This window comes from Symphalangus syndactylus, chromosome 22, assembly GCF_028878055.3.
Source record: "Symphalangus syndactylus isolate Jambi chromosome 22, NHGRI_mSymSyn1-v2.1_pri, whole genome shotgun sequence".
Taxonomy (NCBI): Eukaryota; Metazoa; Chordata; class Mammalia; order Primates; family Hylobatidae; genus Symphalangus; species Symphalangus syndactylus.
Window position 1 is genome coordinate 18,158,668 of NC_072444.2, and position 19,625 is coordinate 18,178,292.

General features: G+C 44.9%; 2 protein-coding genes across 5 annotated transcripts in view; one reads left to right on the forward strand and one right to left on the reverse strand.

Moving 5' to 3' along the window:
• Positions 1 to 19,625, forward strand: part of LOC134735664 (uncharacterized) — a gene marked incomplete at its 5' end in the record, with an annotated part of 51,086 nt that overhangs the window by 6,827 nt on the left and 24,634 nt on the right. The window contains 3 exons of the mRNA XM_063632106.1: positions 581 to 705; positions 1,903 to 1,996; positions 3,130 to 3,258. Coding sequence (XP_063488176.1) covers positions 581 to 705; positions 1,903 to 1,996; positions 3,130 to 3,258 — 348 coding nt within the window. The remainder of the gene's footprint in view (positions 1 to 580; positions 706 to 1,902; positions 1,997 to 3,129; positions 3,259 to 19,625) is intronic.
• LOC134735631 (neuroblastoma breakpoint family member 3-like) overlaps positions 6,174 to 19,625 on the reverse strand; it is a 35,308-nt gene continuing 21,856 nt past the window's right edge. For 3 of the 4 annotated variants that reach the window (XM_063631715.1, XM_063631719.1, XM_063631716.1), the window contains 10 exons: positions 19,358 to 19,430; positions 18,688 to 18,893; positions 17,190 to 17,241; positions 13,539 to 13,702; positions 11,838 to 11,889; positions 11,005 to 11,174; positions 10,232 to 10,301; positions 9,475 to 9,632; positions 8,708 to 8,759; positions 6,174 to 8,094 (listed from right to left, as the gene is read on the reverse strand). In XM_063631715.1, the coding sequence (XP_063487785.1) occupies positions 7,851 to 8,094; positions 8,708 to 8,759; positions 9,475 to 9,632; positions 10,232 to 10,301; positions 11,005 to 11,174; positions 11,838 to 11,889; positions 13,539 to 13,702; positions 17,190 to 17,241; positions 18,688 to 18,893; positions 19,358 to 19,430 (1,241 nt within the window). In that variant the 3' untranslated portion in view covers positions 6,174 to 7,850. The remainder of the gene's footprint in view (positions 8,095 to 8,707; positions 8,760 to 9,474; positions 9,633 to 10,231; positions 10,302 to 11,004; positions 11,175 to 11,837; positions 11,890 to 13,538; positions 13,703 to 17,189; positions 17,242 to 18,687; positions 18,894 to 19,357; positions 19,431 to 19,625) is intronic. The other variant, XM_063631717.1, reaches the window with a different exon arrangement.

Below are 19,625 nucleotides of genomic sequence, written 5' to 3' on the forward strand. Positions count from 1 at the left end.
TCTCGATTTCCTGACCTTGTGATCCACCCACCTCGGCCTCCCAAAGTGCTGGGATTACAAGCGTGAGCCACCGCGCCTGGCCGAGGTAATTTTCTTCTCTTACTCTCTTTGCATCTGACTATACTGAATGAAAATCTTGCTTTTGGTCAGAACTCTTCACTAACAAACACTTCTTTTTTGAGATGGAGTTTTGCTCTTGTTGCCCAGGCTGAAGTGCAATGGCGCGATCTCAGCTCACCGCAACCTCCGCCTCCCGGGTTCCAGCGATTCTCCTGCCTCAGCCTCCCGAGTAGCCGGGATTACAGGCATGCCCAGCTAATTTTGTATTTTTCGTAGAGACAGACGGGGTTTCTCCATTTGGTCAGGTTGGTCTCGAACTCCTGACGTCAGGTGATCCGCCCGCCTCGGCCTCCCAAAGTGTTGGAATTACAGGTGTGAGCCACTGCGCCCGGCTAACAAACACTTCTTATATGTCCTAAAATGAATGTGATGGTGATAGCCCTGTGATTTTTCTTCCGGAGCACTTTGTGGAATGGTGATTTTAGCTCCTTACGGTGCCCCTGTACTCTTTTTTTCCCAGGAGACAGCAATATGTTGGGAAGCTCAAGTTTGCCTCCTTGGAATTTTCCCCTGGGTCCAAGAAGTTGGTTGTGGCCACGGAGAAGAATGTGATTGCAGCATTAAATTCCCGAACTGGGGAGATCTGTGAGTGAACTGGGAACTGTGTCTACTGGCTGCCTCAGGGATGAAAGGCTTACCATTGCCAACTCTGCCTGGCTGATTCCTGAATAAGGGACATGTTGGGCAAAAGATGCCTCTCCTAGTGGATTCTGATACTTTTTTTTTTTCAGTCTTACCGCCTTTGAATCTTTGTATGTTCCTATAACTGACCTTTGCGGTTTATTCTCTCAGCCTGAATCCTGAGTGTCCTTAAATAAGATATTGCTGCAAGCCCAGGCGGGAGGATCACTTGAGCTCAGGAGTTCGAGACCAGCCTGGGGATCACAGTGAGGCCCCATGTCTAAAATTAAAAAAATTAGGCATGGTGGCGTGTGCCTAGATTCCCAGTTGCTTGGGAGACTGAGGCGGGAGGATTGCTTGAGCCCAGCAGGTTGAGGCTGCGGTGAGCTGTGATCATGCCAGTTCACTCCAGCCTGGGCAATAGAGCAAGACCTTGTCTCAAAAAAAAGATGCTGCTGCAAAAAACACATTATTCTACTTTGCAGTGAACTCTCAGATACCCTCACTTAATTACCTACACTGGCTGGATGTTGTTAGGCACTAAAATAAGGGAAACAGAATTTATGATCATTATTTTTCTTGTGAATTGCATGGATTTTATTAATCTTATTGTTGTTTGTTTATATGTTTGATGGGGTGGTAGTGGGGCCTGGACAGTAGTGGCCCCTCTTAACCCCTTGTATCCTCATTACCCCGTGAATGGGACTGGATCACTGCCAGTTAGCTATACTCCTTCACCCCCTCAAAATAAAATTGGACATTGCTGTGCAAATGAAGAGCTCTTCATTTATCTCTTAGTCTCCTGGGTTGCCACCTTTTGTTCATAGTAACGTCTAACTTTCATGTCTCTCAGTGTGGCGCCATGTTGACAAGGGCTTGGCAGAAGGGGCTGTGGATGCCATGCTGCTGCACGGACAGGGTAAGCAGAGTCCTCCCGTGTCTCCATTGTGCAGCCAGCTCCCTGTCCCGTTCCTTGGCTCCTTGATCTGTACAGGGTCTGGTAGGGAAAGGGGACGGGGGACTCCTGACAGTGAAGGACAGGTACCTGTTTAACATGTATTTGCATCCAGAAATCAGAGGTGAGGCCACTGCTCACAGCGGGACCCTAGGAGGCGACAGAGCAAGTGGGAAATGACTTCACCACGATCTTTTCTTTTCCAGATGTGATCACTGTGTCCAATGGAGGCCGAATCATGCGTTCCTGGGAGACTAACATTGGGGGCCTGAACTGGGAGATAACCTTGGACAGTGGCAGGTAGGGGAGAAACTGGATTTTATCTTGACTGAGTTAAAGGCTTTACCAGAACACAGATCTGCATAGACAGCAACTCTGGGCTTTTGGCTTTTTCCCAGGGACCACTGAAGAGCCAGCCATTGAGTACCCATTGTGGATATGCTTGCTCAGCCGACATGTATTGAGCACCTGTTAGATGCAGAGTTTCTAGGTGCAGTGTTTGCGCTTGTGTTTGAATGCTGTTCCTAATTTCACTGTGATTCGTGAGTTTTGCAGTGTTCCAGGTATAAGAACATAATATAAAACTTCCACTGTTTAGTTTTGTTTAAAGAACAGCCTGACCTATTGTTACATCTTTGCTAAAGTTGTTTATTTTTATTCATTGAGTTTTTTGAGATATAGTTTCACTCCGTCGCCCAGGCTAGAGTGCAGTGGTGCGATCTTGGCTCACTGCAACCTTCGCCTCCCAGGTTCAAGCAATTCTCGTGCCTCAGCCTCTCCAGTAGCTGTGATTACAGGCATGTGGACCTCGCCTGGCTAATGTTTGTATTGTTAGTAGAGACAGGGTTTCACCATGTTGGCCAGGCTGGTCTTGAACTCCTGACCTCGTTATTCTCCCACCTCGGCCTCTCAAAGTGTTGGGATTACAGGCATGAGCCACCGGGCCCGGCCCCTAAAGTTGTTCAGATGATAGGGTCATTTGTATTAGCTTATACATTTTCTGACAGTAATTCATTTGGTAAACGCGTGCTGAGCCCCAGGCGATGAGAGCACATGGGACTGTGAGACAGTTGCTGTCGTCGAGGATTCTGCTGTCCATTGGGAGGCAGGCAGGTAGCACAGTAATGACAGCACTGTCTCATGGGTATGTGGCAGAGGGTAGGTCCAGTTGCCGTGAAGTCCCAGGGGAAGGAGGGAACAGCCTTTAGGAGATATAGATGGTTTCAGGGAAGCAAGCAGTGTGGCCAAATGGTTGCAAGTGCAGAATCTGAAGTTGACTAACAAGAGGCAGAGCCAGGGTTAGGATCCAGCTGGGTTTGACCCCAAAGCCTGTTTTCTTACCCACTAAGCAACAGTGGGTACTGTTCTGGACTGTCTCTTCCAGCCTGAGGCTCTGCAGGTGCGGGCTGCTCTCAACCTGTACTTGTGCTCAGTTTCCAGGCACTTGGGCTGGCTGGCCTGCAGGAGTCTGTAAGGTACATCGCAGTCCTGAAGAAGACTACGCTTGCCCTCCATCACCTCTCCAGTGGGCACCTCAAGTGCGTGGAACATCTCCCAGAAAGGTAAGGCTGCCTGCTCACAGGCAACAGCTGCCTCGTCCTACTCTCTAGGAGCTCCTCTTTCTCCTTGAGGGACCCGAAGCATTTGCTTTAACCCAGGCCTGTCTCTTGTTGGTGTTGCATGGAGTGTGTTGTACTCACAAGATCTCGAAGGCTGTGAGTATGGGTGAAACTCCGGAGTATGCCTGGAGTTTCCTTTGCACTGAGGAGAACACTCTCAAACAGGGGTGCTAGGGCGAGCCATGCTACGGGAGCCACTCACTTGCTCGTGGATGTGGTACTTTGCGCCTTCTGACTTGTAGTTCAAGTTCTAGTTCTGGTTCTAGTTCTGACTGAGCCTTTCATTCATATTAAGAGTTAGAACAACTCAAGAAGACCCAGGGTAGGCTGAGTGAGGTGTGAAATGGTTTCTCGAGGTCCTGCTGGTAGAAAACATTGAAATTGGGAAGGAACAAGAGGGAGGGAACAAGACTCTTGAGTCCAAGAGTTTGAGGCCAGCTTGGGCAACGTGGCTGAAACCTTGTCTTTACCCAAAAAAAAAAAAAAAAAAAAAAAAAAAATTAGCTGGGCATGGTGGTGCATGCCTGTGGTCTCAGCTACTCAGGAGGCTGAGGTAGGAGGATCACCTGAGCCTGGGGAGGTTGAGGCTACAGTGAGCTGCAGTTGTGCCGCTGCACTCCAGCCTGCCTGACAGAGTGAGACCCTGTCTCCAAAGAAGCAAAAAAAAAAAATTTTTTTTTTTCTTTTTTTTTTTTGAGACAGAGTCTCGCTCTCGCCCAGGCTGGAGTGTAGTGGCGCAATCTCGGCTCACTGCAAGTTCCACCTCCCGGGTTCACGCCATTCTCCTGCCTCATCCTCTTCGAGTAGCTGGGACTACGGGCGCCCGCCACCACGCCCGGCTAATTTTTTTTTTTTTTTTTGTATTTTTAGTAGAGACGGGGTTTCACCGTGGTCTCGATCTCCTGACCTCGTGATCCGCCCACCTTGGCCTCCCAAAGTGCTGGGATTACAAGCGTGAGCCACCGCACCTGGCCTAAGGATTATGCAACTAAATATATACTATAAAACTAGAAAAAGTGTAGCAGAAAATATAAGACATAATCTTCACGACACAATTAGGCAAAGTGTTCTTTGTTATGAATAAACACAAACCATTAAAACATTGATAAATTCAACTTTATAAAAATTAAAAGTTTTTGCTCAACACAAGACAGTATTAAGAGAACAAATATAAGCTGCAGATCAGGAGAAAAACAGGAGAAATGACAAATGTGACAAAGGGCAAGTGTGATAGTTACTTGCACATGTCACTGTGACCGAACACCAGGGTGCCGGGACATTCGGCCAAATGTGATTCTGGTTGTGTTCCATAGAGTGTTTCGCATATGATTAACATTGGGATGGGCAGACTAAGTGAAGCAGATTGCCCCCCTTAATGGGGGGGACTCATGCAATCAATCAAAGGCCAGGAGAGAATTAAGAGGCCTAATGGGAAACAAATGCTTTCCTTCCATCCTGGGAATTTCAGCCTCCATAATCTCAGAAGCAAATTCACATATGTATACACACACATATACATTTCATAGGTATGTGGCTAAGAGTGTATTTGTAAAAGTTCAGCCATGAGATGATTGGTGAAGCCAGCCAATGAATAAGGGTGTGTTCTATTATATGACTCGGTCTTCTTTTGTACACGATTGAAGTTCTGCATTTGAAGTAGGGGGATAGGAGACAGCAAGTCCACCTAGGATGATAACAGCTGAATTTCTCAACAGACACTTCAAAGCCCTAGGGGTTAACTTAGAGAGTCAAAAATCCCACCCATAACCCTGCCCCCAAACACCAGGTCGAAGGAACACTGTGGCCCTCAGGTGATTTTCTTTAACTGGGTCTGGGAGCCACACAAAGGCAGAGGGAGCAGGAAACACTATGCAAATCGAGGCCAGGACAGCAGGGGGGCCCTGTTCATGACAGAACACAGCTAAAACTATCCTCAGAAAGAGCATGTGGAGAAACACAGACCATGCCTGAGACCTGGTGGATTAGAGCACTGGCTACTGGGGAATTGAAAGGAAGGGGCTTCACCATGCGGAGGACCAGAGGTGCCAGTCTATGAAACGCAGAATTGCTGGGAGATGGGGAGGCATGGACAAAGGAAGCATCCTCTGGAGACTCATGGTGAAGAGAACAAATGAATGAAGTAACTGGCAGAAATTATAGGTCCTGGTAGAACAAAATGGAATCCCACAACGAGAACATACACCACGTATGTCCCCCAAGGAAGAAAATATCTCCCAAAAACTCAAGAAAAATCATTTTGGGCAAGCACCTTATATCCAGTAATGCGATCCATGTATCAAGACCGTGAGAAAGATTATTAAACATGCTAAACTCAGCGAGACCTGATTCCCTCATGAGGACTCTGTTAAGGATGAGTACCACTCAGCAAGTCATGACTGTGACATTCACTTTTGAATAGCTCATGAGCATTAATATATTTAATTATGGATCTAAACCAAAAACCAAGGTGTGGGCAAGATGACAGCCACAGAATGTCACTGGTATATGTTTAGGTTCAAATACTATTATGAGAAGTGGCAGGTAAAGGAGGTAGGAAAAAGAAAACACATCATGTAATTGACTGTCATATGGAAATGTTTGACGTTGAAAGTCATAATTTAAAACGTATAAACCAAATATTAGAAGCGTGTCTAGTTCAAAGGGGGGAAAACTATGAAACATTTTTAGTCAATATCAAATATGAGCTACACAACCCTTCCTAAATGTCAAAGGCACACACACACACACACACACTCTCTCTCACAAAGAATACAAATAACTAGAACCAAGAAATGGAGTAAATACATTCTGCTACATATGGTAAACATAGCCTACAATGTGGAAGAGATTAGAAAATAAACAGGGAAATGAAAATGTTTTTATTAATTCGCATCAGTACCCACCAAAACCAATCAGCATAACAAAAGATTATAACACTGAATATAAAAACCAATCCAACAGTCCAGAGTGATAGGCAAAAGTTTTTAATTGTATAGATTAAAATAACTTTGGACAAAAATTAAAACCCAGGCAGAGAATTTTTTTTTTTTTTTAACAACAGACACTAGCGAAAACAAAGGCACAGTAAAAATTGAGACAGAAAATTTCCAGTGTAGAGATATGAATATAATAATAGACACAGGCAGGGATGATTAATAAACGATAAAATGTTTAGAGGATGATCATCGGAATACAAGACATTGATACTTTTAAAAACCACTTTCCCAAATACTTCATTATAAGTAAGGTGTCTCTAAAAGGGATAGATCTCCTAGACCCCTCCTTAGCCAAGTAACCAGTCGTGATAGCATGATAATGCTGATGGACAAACTAGACCTTCTCTGCCCACATTTGGGCTGAGGTTGGAAACTCACAGTATTGACTCTGCAGTGTTCTTGACAAAACGTTTAGGCTGAATTTCATCATGAAGACATTTTCAGACAACTTCAGAATGTAGACCATTGAGCCAGACAGCTGACCTGTCCCTCTAGAAACAAGTCCATGTCACCACAATCAATGACAACAACAAAAAGAGGAGGAAATATTTGGGGTTCAAAATAACTAAAGAAATGTAGCTACATTATCTTTTTACTTTTTTTGAACCCAAAATATCTCTCCTCCTTTTTGCTGTGTGATTCGTGGTGACGTGGACTGTGTGAAGGAGACAGGTCAGTTGTCCTGCTCAGTGTTCTACATTCTGCAGTTGTCTGGTGATTACCTCCTATGAAACTCAGGCTAAGCGTTTTCTGCAAGAACATGGCATTGTTCATATTCTGCACCGGCAGAGTCCCAGGTGACATGCTGTCCCCTGCCAGCGGCTCCTGACTCCTGTTTCTTACAGGATGGAATTGAAAGGAGCAGGGCTAAGGCCTCTTGATGCTGTTTGTCCATCTAGCTGTGGTCTTTCTAAGTATTGATATCAATTGGAGACTGAAGGACTATGGCTTCTCTAATCAAAGGAGCCTAGTGGGTTAACAATTGTCAAGAGCAGTCAGTGGCTCTGAAATATAATCCTCAGCCAAGGATCCCTCCTGTGTTACAGATGGATCAGCTAAAACAACACTGAAGATACAAAGAATGGGGTTAGGTTCATTGAAACCAGGGTAACACCTTTGGATGAGCTAAACACAAAGATGACATTGACCTTGAGCAGATTTAGAAGCTCAGAGACATGCCTGCAAAATGAAATCCCTGAGGAACTTTGTAGCTACCCAGAGATATCTGGTTCAAATTAGGATGTCTGGCAGATCACTCCCGGCATGTGCTACATAGTCATGTGAACGTGTCACACCTAACTTGGGTCCAATGTCTTCAGACTGAGCACAGGTGGCCACTGGCATGGTCTGAGAATAGGAATAGAGCCATGCCCACTTTCCCATCCTATTGAGTTTTAGTTTTTGTCCAAAATTATTTTAATCTATAGAATTAAAAACTTTTGCCTGGGCTTCCAAAGGGAACTACAGTTTCATTCAAACCTACATGTGCCTACAGGTCCTGCCTGCAGCAATGACATCTCTCAGCTTAGTAAGGGCTGCTTAGTGTGGGAATATGCCTCCCACCTGGAAGACCAGGTGGTGCCTCATCCCCGTCAAAGTAAAAAACCTATTGTCCACGTCAAGGGCCAAGCTGACATGCTCTTCCTCAAATGAGTAAAAGTCACTTCTGTAGTGCTGGAATGAGGCATCTAGTTCAAAGTAAGTTGAAGGAGTCGAATAACGTCTATCCACTGAGTTCTGCAAGACTTCAGGCTCTTCTGCTTCCATCAGCACCCCGTTGAGCCTGGAAAAGGAGACAAAACTAAAGATGCAGCCAGGGAAAATCAGACACCACAGAGCCCCAACTAGATTTCAGGGGGAACATAAGGAAGTGGTTAAAAAAGGAAAAGGATAGATCCATTAATGAGGTAAAAAAATTATTGCCTTTCTGTTGGGACAGAACAGAGCCAGGTAGAAAACAATGAAAGAGAAAGACAGAGAGACAGAGAGAGAGATTGAGAGAGAGAGAGTGAGAGATAGTAAGCTCAGTGACTTGGCCAGGTGACACACTGATAAGGGAGTAAAAGGACACTCTGAGTTAGTGCCCTCATGACACACAGCAAACACTGATCATGAGAAGAGTGAGCTCAATAGTTTTCCATCAAGTGTGCTTAAAATTCCATGCAGTCGCCATAAGGGTACAGCTTCTGAGGTATGGTCAACCTGTGGTACATTAGTACATGATAAGGGGAGGAAGAAATGGAAACCTAAACGTCTACTGCAATGAAAACCAATAGCAATGTCAGTAGGAGTAATTCAGCCTTTGTTGAAAACATGAAATCAAACACGGTTTTCCCTGGATCTCTTGTCTCCAGGTGTTAACACAGAATTAAGTGACCACAACTGTTGAAAGTTACCTGGGGCATGGTGGGTTTTGATCTTCTTCCCCTTCTTGGTACTTTTCAATTTCTGCAATAAATTCAGACATGGACAGACACATTAAGCTGATTCCCATACACACATAACATTCCACTGTCTAATCCTCACACAGGGACCTCAGGCTCCTCAGTATAAGAATAGGACACTGTGAGAGATATATTTCAGGAGGCCTGAAGGCTGGTCATGATAGAGATTCCTTGTTTTTTGTCCCAGAAACTAAGGGTAAAATGTCCCTATACTGGTAGATTGTTATCCCAATATCATTTGTCCCAAGTTTGTGCAAACGGTTATGCCACATTTTTCCAATCAATTTAAAGCAAATGCCCTCAAATGATTTCTAAGAGAAAAACCGCAATATTCAGCCCTGTCTCATCAAATACTCAGATTGTTCATGGTTGTGAGGATTTTAGACACTGAAATTACAGTGAGAAAGGAAATCTACAAACCCTTGAGTCAAAAATCATAGTTCTCTGAATTTGTCACATCTGCCCAGGTCCAGTGACTTGAGAGGAGAATCAGAGTGCCACAGGCATGGCCTGAGACTAGGAAGAGAGCCACGCTCACTGACCCATCCCATGTCTGGACTTCCAGGTAGAACTAGAGTTTCATTCAACCTACATGTGCCTATAGGTCCTCAGTGCAGCAATGACATCTCTCAGCTCAGTAATGGCCTCTTGGAGCAGGAATATGATCTCTATACGGAAAACTCAGTGGATCCTTATCACCTTCATAGAAAGGTACTCACCATCCACGTCAAGATAAAAGCCAATATATTCTTCCTCCAATGAGTAGGGCTGCCATGAATCAGGCTGTTCTAGATAACTGGAAGGAGTCGAATAACATCTATCCAGTGAGTCCTGCAAGTCCTCAGGCTCTACTACCTCCAGCAGCTCTCTGCTGAGCCTGGAAAAGTAGAAAAAGTAAAGAATAAGCCAGGGGAAATCAGACACAAAAGAGCCCCAACTAGATTTCATGGGTAGCATAAGGAAGTGGTTAAAAAAGAAAAAGGATACATCCATTAATGAGGTAACAGATTATTGCCTTCAGTCGGGATGGAACAGGGCCAAAAAGAAAAGAATGAAAGAGAAAGACAGAGAGACACAGGCAGAGAGAGAGAGCTCAGTGAATTGTCCAGGTGACACACTGATGAGGGAGTACAGGACACTCTGAGTTAGTGCCCTCAGGACACACAGCATACAGTGATCATGAAAAGACAGTGCTCAATAATTTTCCATAAAATGTGCTTAAGTTTCCATGCAGTCACCAAGAGGATACAGCTTTCGAAGTATGGTCGACCTACAATAGGTTAGTAAATGATAAGGGGAGGAAGAAACGGAAACCTAAATATCTACTGCAATGAAAACCAACAGCAATGTGAGTAGGAATAATTCAGGCTTGGTTGAAAGGATGTAATCGATAATGTCAGCCTGCTCTGCTTTCCCTGAACCAGGAGTCTCCAGGTGTTAACACAGAATTAGCTGTTGACAATTGCTCAAACTTACCTGGGGCATGGTGGGCCTTGGTCTTCTTCCTCTTCTTGGTCTTTTTCCTCTTCTTGGTCTATTTTAATTCCTGCAATAAATTCAGACAGGGACAGACAAAATAAGCCAATTCACCTACACCCATGACAGTCCACTGTCTAATCCCCACACAGGGACCTCAGGCTCCTCAGCATGAGAACAGGACAATGTGGGAGATATATTTCAGGAGGCCTCAAAGCCAGTCATGATAGACATTCTTTGGTTTGCATCTCAGAACCAAGGGTCAAATGTCCCTATTCTGGTAGACAGTTATCCCAAAATCATTTATCCCAAGTTTGTGCAAACAGTTATGCCTTATTGTTCCCATCAATTCAAAGAAAATGCCCCAGATGATTTCTAGGAGGAAAACTGCAGTATTCAGCCCTGTCTCATCAAATGCCCAGCTCATTCATGGTTGCAAGACACTCAAACTAGAATGAAGGAGGAAATCTACAAACCCTTGAGTCCAAATCATTCTTCTGTGAATTTTTTACATCTGCCTGGGTCCAATGTGCTGAGAGTGGGCTCAGGTTGCCACAGGCATGGCTGGAGACTAGGAATAGAGCCATGCTCACTGACCCATTTCATGTCTGGGCTTCCAACTGAAACTAGTTTCATTACAACCTATATGCGCCCATAGGTCCTGCCTGCGGCAATGACATCTCTTGGGTCAGTAAGGGCCACTTGGAACAGGAACATCACCCTTATCTGGAGGACCAGGTGGAGTCTTATCACCTTCATAGTAAGGTACTCACTGTCCACATCAAGAGCCAAGCCAAGGTGTTGCTCCTCCAATGAGTAAAACGCACTTCTGTAGGGCTGGCATAAGTCAGGCAGCTCCAGATACCCAGGAGTTGAATAAAATCTATCCAGTGAGTCCTGCAAGACTTCAGACTCTTTCTCATCCAGCAGCTCCCTGCTGAGCCTGGAAAAGTAGGAAAAGTAAAGAATAAGCCAGGGGGAATCAGAAACCCCACAGCCCCAGCTAGATTTCATGGGTAACATAAGGAACTGTTTGAAAAAAAAAGGACAGATCTATTAATGAGGTAACAAATTATTGCCTTTATGTTGGGACAGACCAGGGCCAGGTAGAAAAGGATGAAAGAGACACACACACACACACACACACACACACACACACACAGAGAGAGAGAGAGAGAGAGACAGAGAGAGATTGAGAGAGAGAGAGAGAGATAGTGAGCTCAGTGACTTGGCCAAGTGATACACTGATAAGGGAGTAAAAGGACACTCTGAGTTAGTGCCCTCATGACACACAGCAAACAGTGATCATGAGAAGAGTGAGCTCAATGGTTTTCCATCAAATGTGCTTAAAATTTCATGCAGTTGCCATAAGGGTACAGCTTCTGAGGTATGGTTAACCTATGATACATTAGTAAATGATAAGGGGAGGAAGAAATGGAAACCTAAACATTTACTGTAAAGAGAGAACCAAAAGCAATGTTAGTAGGCATAATTCAGACTTGTCTGACAAGATGAAATCATTATTTTCGGCATGTACTGTTTTCCCTGGACTGGGCGTCTCCAGGTGTCAACATCAAATTAACTGTCCACAATTTCTCAGACTCACCAGGGACCTGTGGCCTCTTGGTCCTCCTTTTTCACTTGATCACACCAATGTCCTGCAAATAAATTCAGACAGGGCCTCTTACATGAAGCAGTTCTTCCTTGCACACAGAAACATTCCTCTGTCCAATCCTAACACAGGGACATCAGTCTTCTCAGTGTGAGAACAGGAGACTTTGAGAGAAATATACCAGGAGGCCTGAGGTCAAGCCTTGAGAGAACTGACTTGGTTCCTTTCATGAGCCTTGGGCAAAATCCCCCCGTTTTGGAATGTGATCTTCCCAGTGTGCTCTGTCCTAGGTTTGTGTACACAGATGAGCAATGTTTTTCCAATAGATTTGAGGCAAATTGTTCTAATGCCTCATAGGAGAGATACTGCAATATTCAAGCTTCTCTCATCAAATACCCAGGATTTCATAGTTTACGAGATGGTGGACACTGAGATTTGATGGAGCGGTGCAATGTAGCAGCTCTTGAGTCAAAATGAGACTTGGTTCTACACAGAAGCATCAGCTATTATGGCTTTTGTGGGTGAAAAGTCAGCCATTTATCTAGAAAACATACCAGCAAGACGATGGACAGATGAGCTAAAATAAGCCACCTTACAAGACACAGAAAATGGGGATAAATTCAGTGAAACCTGGGTCACATCTTCCACTGAGAGGTAGACAAGGGTGACGCTGGCCTTGGGCAGGTAAAGAACCACACAGATATGCTTTGAAAACAAAACTCATGGCCAGGCGCGGTGGCTCACGCTTGTAATCTCAGCAATTTGGGAGGCTGAGGCGGGCGGATCATGAGGTCAGGAGATCGTGACCACGGTGAAACCCCGTCTCTACTAAAAATACAAAAAAAAATCAGCCGGGCATGGTGGCGGGCGCCTGTAGTCCCAGCTACTCGGAGAGGCTGAGGCAGGAGAATGGCGTGAACCCGGGAGGCGGAGCTTGCAGTGAGCCGAGATTGCGCCACTGCACTCCAGCCTCGGTGACAGAGCAAGACTCCGTCTCAAAAAAAAAAAAAAAAAACTCATAAAGAACTTTGAGGCTGGGCGCAGTGGCTCACACTTGTAATCCCAGCACTTTGGGAGGCCAAGGTGGGCGGATCACGAGGTCAGGAGATCGAGACCACGGTGAAACCCCGTCTCTACTAAAAATACAAAAAAATTAGCCGGGCGTGGTGGCGGGCGCCTGTAGTCCCAGCTGCTCGGAGAGGCTGAGGCAGGAGAATGGCGTGAATCCGGGAGGCGGAGCTTGCAGTGAGCCGAGATTGCGCCACTGCACTCCAACCTGGGCGACAGAGCGAGACTCTGTCTCAAAAAATAAAAATAAAAATAAAAAAATAAAGAATTTTGTAGCTGGCAAGAGACATTTAATGCAGATGAGCTAATCTGACAGACAACTCCTGGACATGTGCTGCATAGCTTGGTGTGAGTTTGCCACACCTGCTTTGAGTTCAATGTCCTGACAGTCAGTCCAGGGTGGCAAATGGGCATGGCCTGAGACTAGGAAGAGGGCAAAGCTCACTGACCCACCCCATGCCTGTGCTTCAGACTCGATTCCAGAGTGATTGAAATCTACATTGATATATAGGTTCCACCCACAGTGATGGCAACTCTCAGCCCAACCAGGGGAGCAAGGCCCAGAGATTATGGGGACTACCTGGGACACGAAGTGGAGCTTTATCACCTTCACAATGGAGTACTCACTGCCTATGTCAAGAGCCAAGCCGACTTGCTGTTCCTCTACTGAGTGAAAGGTGCTCCTGTCAGACTGGTATGAGGCAGACATGTCAGGAGGAATTGAGAGAGTCGAATCACCTTCATCCCAGGACTCCTGGGGGGCTTCCTCCTCTTCAGACTCCTGCAGATTCCTGATGAGCCAGGCAGGACAGGGATAACAGAAGATAAAACCAACAGAGATTAGACAACAAAACCTTCCAGATGATCTGGTGGGAGACAGAATGGAGTGGTCACAGAAACCAAAGGCATCTTTCCTTCAAGAGAAATAAAACTATCCTTCTAACTGCAGGCTGCAGGGCGACTGCTCTGAGGACCGAACAAAAATGGGCAGCACGTGCTCAGTACATTTGCCACAGATGAGCCAATGCAGGGCACCCAGACTCTCCCTGTAAACTACCATCATGACTTGCAGCACAGAGAACTAACACAGGGCTTCAACTACTTCCTATAAATTGGGTTGAATTTTACATGCAGCATTCAAGTGAACAGAGCTCTTGAGGCAGTGCAGACATAGATCTTGTGTATTAAGATTCCCCTTTTTCTAATATTTTGATATAATATGTTTATTTTTTCAATTTCTTTGCTTGCACAAATACTAGCAAACATACTAACACACAATAAGCAGAAAGCTTATATACATTCTCTCCCTGGATTTAAACACATGGGAGAGAACAGGCAACACCAAGAAATCCCTGTTTGAAGGTCTGGAGTGGACCTCCAGCAAACTCCACCAGACCTGTGGCCGAGGGACCTCACTGTGAAAAGGAAAACTAACAAACAGAAAGGAATCAACATCAACAGAAGGACATCTACACCAAAACCCCATCTGTAGGTCACCAGCATCAAAGACCAAAATTAGATAAAACCACAAAGATGTGGAGAAACTGGAGCAGAAAAGCTGAAAATTCTAAAAACCAGAGCGCCCCTTCGCCTCCAAAGGATCAAAGCTCCTCACCAGCAATGGAACAAAGCAGGACGGAGAATAACTTTGATGAGCTGACAGAAGGAGGCTTCAGAAGTCGGTAATAAACTTCTCTGAGCTAAAGGAGGATGCTCAAACCCATCGCAAGGAAGCTAAAAACCTTGAAAAAAGATTGGACAAATGGCTAACTAGAATAAACAATGTAGAGAAGACCTTAAATGACCTGATGGAGCTGAAAACCATGGCACGAGAACTAAGTGACACATGCACAAGCTTCAGTAGCCGATTCGATCAAGTGGAAGAAAGGGTATTAGTGATTGAAGATCAAATTAATGAAATGAAGTGAGAAGAGCAGTTTAGAGAAAAATGAGTAAAAAGAAATGAACAAAGCCTCCAATAAATATGGGACTATATGAAAAGACCAAATCTACGTTTGATTGGTGTACCCGAAAGTGACGGGGAGAATGGAACCAAGCTGGAAAACACTCTTCAGGATATTATCCAGGAGAACTTCCCCAAACTAGCAAGGCAGGCCAACATTCAAATTCAGGAAATATAGAGAACACCACAAAGATACTCCTCGAGAAGAGCAACTCCAAGACACATAATTGTCAGATTCACCAAAGTTGAAGTAAAGGAAAAAAGGTTAAGGGCAGCCAGAGAGAAAGGTCGGGTTACCCAATAAGGGAAGCCCACCAGACTAACAGTGGATCTCTCTGCAGAAACCCTACAAGCCAGAAGAGAGTGAGGGCCAATATTCGACGTTCATAAAGAAAAGAATTTCCAACACAGAATTTTATATCCAGCCAAACTAAGCTTCATAAGTGAAGGAGAAATAAAATCCTTTACAGACAAGCAAATGCTGAGAGATTTTTGTCACCACCAGGCCTGCCTTACAAGAGCTCCTGAAGGGCCGGGCGCGGTGGCTCACGCTTGTAATCCCAGCACTTTGGGAGGCTGAGGCGGGCGGATCACAAGGTCAGGAGATCAAGACCACGGTGAAACCCCGTCTCTACTAAAAATACAAAAAATTAGCCGGGCGTTGTGGCGGGCACCTGTAGTCCCAGCTACTTGGAGAGGCTGAGGCAGGAGAATGGCGTGAACCCGGGAGGCGGAGCTTGCAGTGAGCCGAGATTGCGCCATTGCACTCCAGCCTGGGCGATAGAGCGATACTCCGTCTCAAAAAAAAAAAAAAAAAAAAAAAACAAGAGCTCCTGAAGGAAGCACTAAACATGGAAAGGAACAACCAGTACCAGCCAATCACTGCAAAAACATGCCGAATTGTAAAGACCATCGATGCTAGGAAGAAAGTGCATCAACTAACAGGCAAAATAACCAGCTCACATCATCATGACAGGATCAAATTCACACATAACAATACTAACCTTAAATGTAAATGGGCTAATGCCCCAATTAAAAGACACAGACTGGCAAATTGGATAAGGAGTCAAGACCTATCAGTGTGCTGTATTCAGGAGACCCATCTCACGTGCAGAAACACACATAGGCTCAAAATAAAGGGATAGAGGAAGATCTACCAAGCAAATGGAAAGCAAAAAAAAGCAGGGGTTGCAATCATAGTCTCTGATAAAACAGACTTTAAACCAAGAAAGATCAAAAGAGATAAAGAAGGCCATTACATAATGGTAAAGGGATCAATTCAACATGAAAAGCTAACTATCCTAAATGTACATGTATCCAATATAGGAGCACCCAGATTCATAAATCAAGTCCCGAGAGACCTAAAAAGAGATTTAGACTCCCACACAATAATCATGGGAGACTTTAACACCCCATTGTCAATATTAGACAGATCAATGAGACAGAAGGTTCACAAGGATATCCAGGACTTGAACTCAGCTCTGCACCAAGCAGACCTAATAGACATCTACAGAACTCTCCACCCCAAATCAACAGAATATACATTCGCCTCAGCATCACATCACACTGATTCCAAAATTGACCACATAGTTGGAACTAAAGCACTCCTCAGCAAATGAAAAAGAACAAAAATCACAACAAACTGTCTCTCAGACCACAGTGCAATCAAATTAGAACTCAGGATTAAGAAACTCACTCAAAACCACACAACTACATGGAAACTGAACAACCTGCTCCTGAATGACTACTAGGTAAATAGCCAAATGAAGGCAGAAATAAAGATGTTCTTTGAAACCAATGAGAACAAAGACACAACATACCAGAATCTCTGGGACACATTTAAAGCAGCGTGGAGAGAGAAATTTCTAGCACTAAATGCCCACAAGAGAAAGGAAAGATCTAAAATCAACACCTTAACATCACAATGAAAAGAACTAGAAAAGCAAGAGCAAACCAATTCAAAAGCTAGCAGAAGGCAAGAAATAACTAAGATCAGAGCAGAAGTGAAGGAGATAGAGACACAAAAAACCCTTCAAAAAAATCAGTGAATCCAGGAGCTGGTTTTTTTAAAGGATCACCAAGAAATCTCTGTTTGGCTAGTTCACCTGGCTCATCTGATTGCAAGTTCCTATCTTGAGAGGACTACGAAATTAAAACCAACACAAGGGCCACAAATGATGTACAACCTTGTTAATAAGGACAACTTGTAGCTGAGTAAATGGAAGAAAAACTTCTATTCACTGCTTCATTTTCTCTCAATCTACAATCTCCAGCTGCCACTATTGAATTAACAGCCTACAATTCCACAGCATTACCTGGGAGACACTGGCCCTTTTTCTTCCTCTTCCTCATGATCACTTTCATTTTCTGTGAATAAATTCAGAGAAGCAGGTCACATTAAGCAATTCACACTTCACATATGACCAAATCAGTGTCCAGTCATAGCACAAGGACATAACTATTCTCAGTGCAATAATATGGATTCTGACAGGAGTATTCTAGGGTGCCCTAGATTAACTCTGGTGAGAAGTAGATGACCCTGCTTTCCAGACCCACAGGCCAAAATTTCCCTCTATGGGTAGACCATAATGCCATATTCCCTGCCTGAGTCTATACAAAGTTAAACAAAACTCTTCCCCCAAAATCGCCAAAAATTGGTCAAACAATTTTCTAGGAGTATTGTTGCAATACTGACTTATATCACCAGGTAACGTGGACATTAAGTGTTTAGAGGGACCTACACATGAAACTCGACTGATAGATAAATTCTAACAACTCTTGCATTAAAAAGAATCTGTGATTTGGGAGGTCAAGGCAGGTGAATCATTTGAGGTCATGAGTTCAAGACCAGCCTGGCCAACATGAGGGAACCCCGTCTCTACTAAAAATAACAAAAATTAGCTAGATGTGGTGCTGAGCACCTGTGGTACCAGCGACTCAGGAGGCTGAGGCAGGAGAATCTCTTGAACCCGGGAGGCGGAAGTTGCAGCAAGCCAAAATGGAGCCACTGCACTCAAGCCTGGGTGACAGAGCGAGACTCCATCACAAAAAAAAAAAAAAAAAAAGAGAGAATCTATGATGCTACAAAGAAACATTGGGTCAGCCATTGCACTGATGGGGTGGAGAACCAGGGTCCAGCCTTGCTTTACGGAACAATATCAGCAAAGTAAAAAAGAAAAGTTTCTGTCCTGATTTCAAGGTGACTGTGCAGCTAACCAAGCTGACTTAAAGGAGATCAAGATTAAAGCTGAGAGGCTGGGCGCGGTGGCTCACGCCTGTAATCCCAACACTTTAGGAGGCCGAGGTGGGCGGATCACAAGGTCAGGAGATGGAGACCATCCTGACTAACGCGGTGAAACCCCGCCTCTACTAAAAAAAAAAAGAAAAAAGGAAGATTAAAGCTGAGAGCAGTGAAGCCTGGGGAACAATACTTCCAAATACAAAGGCAAGGCTGCCAGTCTCCTTAAAAAGGCACAGAAACTCCATGGACACTGTTCAGGGACAGACGACTTAATCACATGTGACAAGAGATACGGAACCGAAGCTACGAGGCCTCACAGATACTTCCTCTGTACCTCTTCCACTCAGGTGACTATGAGACTGAGACACTTGTCTGGGGTTCAGTAACTTGACACTGGGAACTGGGAGACAAAGGTATGACACGAGCTGAGAAGGACAGAAAACCCCCCTGATATCGCTGTATAGAATCCCATCATAGATTTTATTAAAAGCAATTTGTGTGAATAGAGCCTGTCTTCAGTTTATCTTCCTCAGCATAGGAAAAGGTGTGAGACAAAGGAAAATAGAGGCTACCTGGGATAATGTGTACAGCATCCAACCATTCATCATGAGAGGATGAGTCAATCAGACTTGAGTAGACTTGGTCTTCCTCAAATGTGATTTTGGTGTTCCCATGAGGCTGGTTGCACTCACAAGGGCCGTGGCTATTGGAACAAGTGACGGCACATTCCTCCAGTGAGTCCTCAGGGACTTCCTGTTCTTCAGCCTTCTGCACCTCCCTGAGGAGCCAGGTGGGATAGAGATGACAGAAGATTAAACACAGAGGGACTGGACCCCAGGGAGTCCTGGCTGGTGTTGACAGGAGGCATTAAGAGAGTGGCCCCAGAAAGCAAACAGGAGGTTCCCTTTAAGAGGGAACAGGCAATCCTCTTCTCTCTGCAACAGAGCATGGCTGCCATGGGAGCCAGAGAGGAAGAGAGCAACTGGTGTTCACTGCACTGGACAGATAGGAGCCGAGGAGGACGAAGGCTCAGCTATCCCTGTACGGTACAGGCATGACACCCGCCACACACAGAGAAACGCAACAGCAGCCACACCCTGTGTCTAAGCTGGGTTGAATTTCACATACTGTGGCCAAGGGAATGCAGGCTTTCGGCCCATCGTAGATGCCAGAGAGGGTGGGCCTCCTAGACCTTTTTCATATGTTACCACCCACTACTTGCTCCCGATTATTCAGTGTTACCTGGGGGCACAGAATTCCTCTACTTTCTCAGCCTCCTCAACTTTAACATCCTCATCCTCGTCTTCGGCAGTTGCTGTAAATACAGAAGTGTTCATTCAGATATTTCCCACTTCACACCCTGCACGCGCAGTCAGCCCGATGTGCACAGAGACATGAACATCTAGGCATGGGTCACTGTTCAGCTGAAAGCTCTCATGTTTTATCTTTCACAAAATGCCCTGGCATGGTTTCCTGATCCATCAGGCAATGCATTTCTGATCTGGGGGGC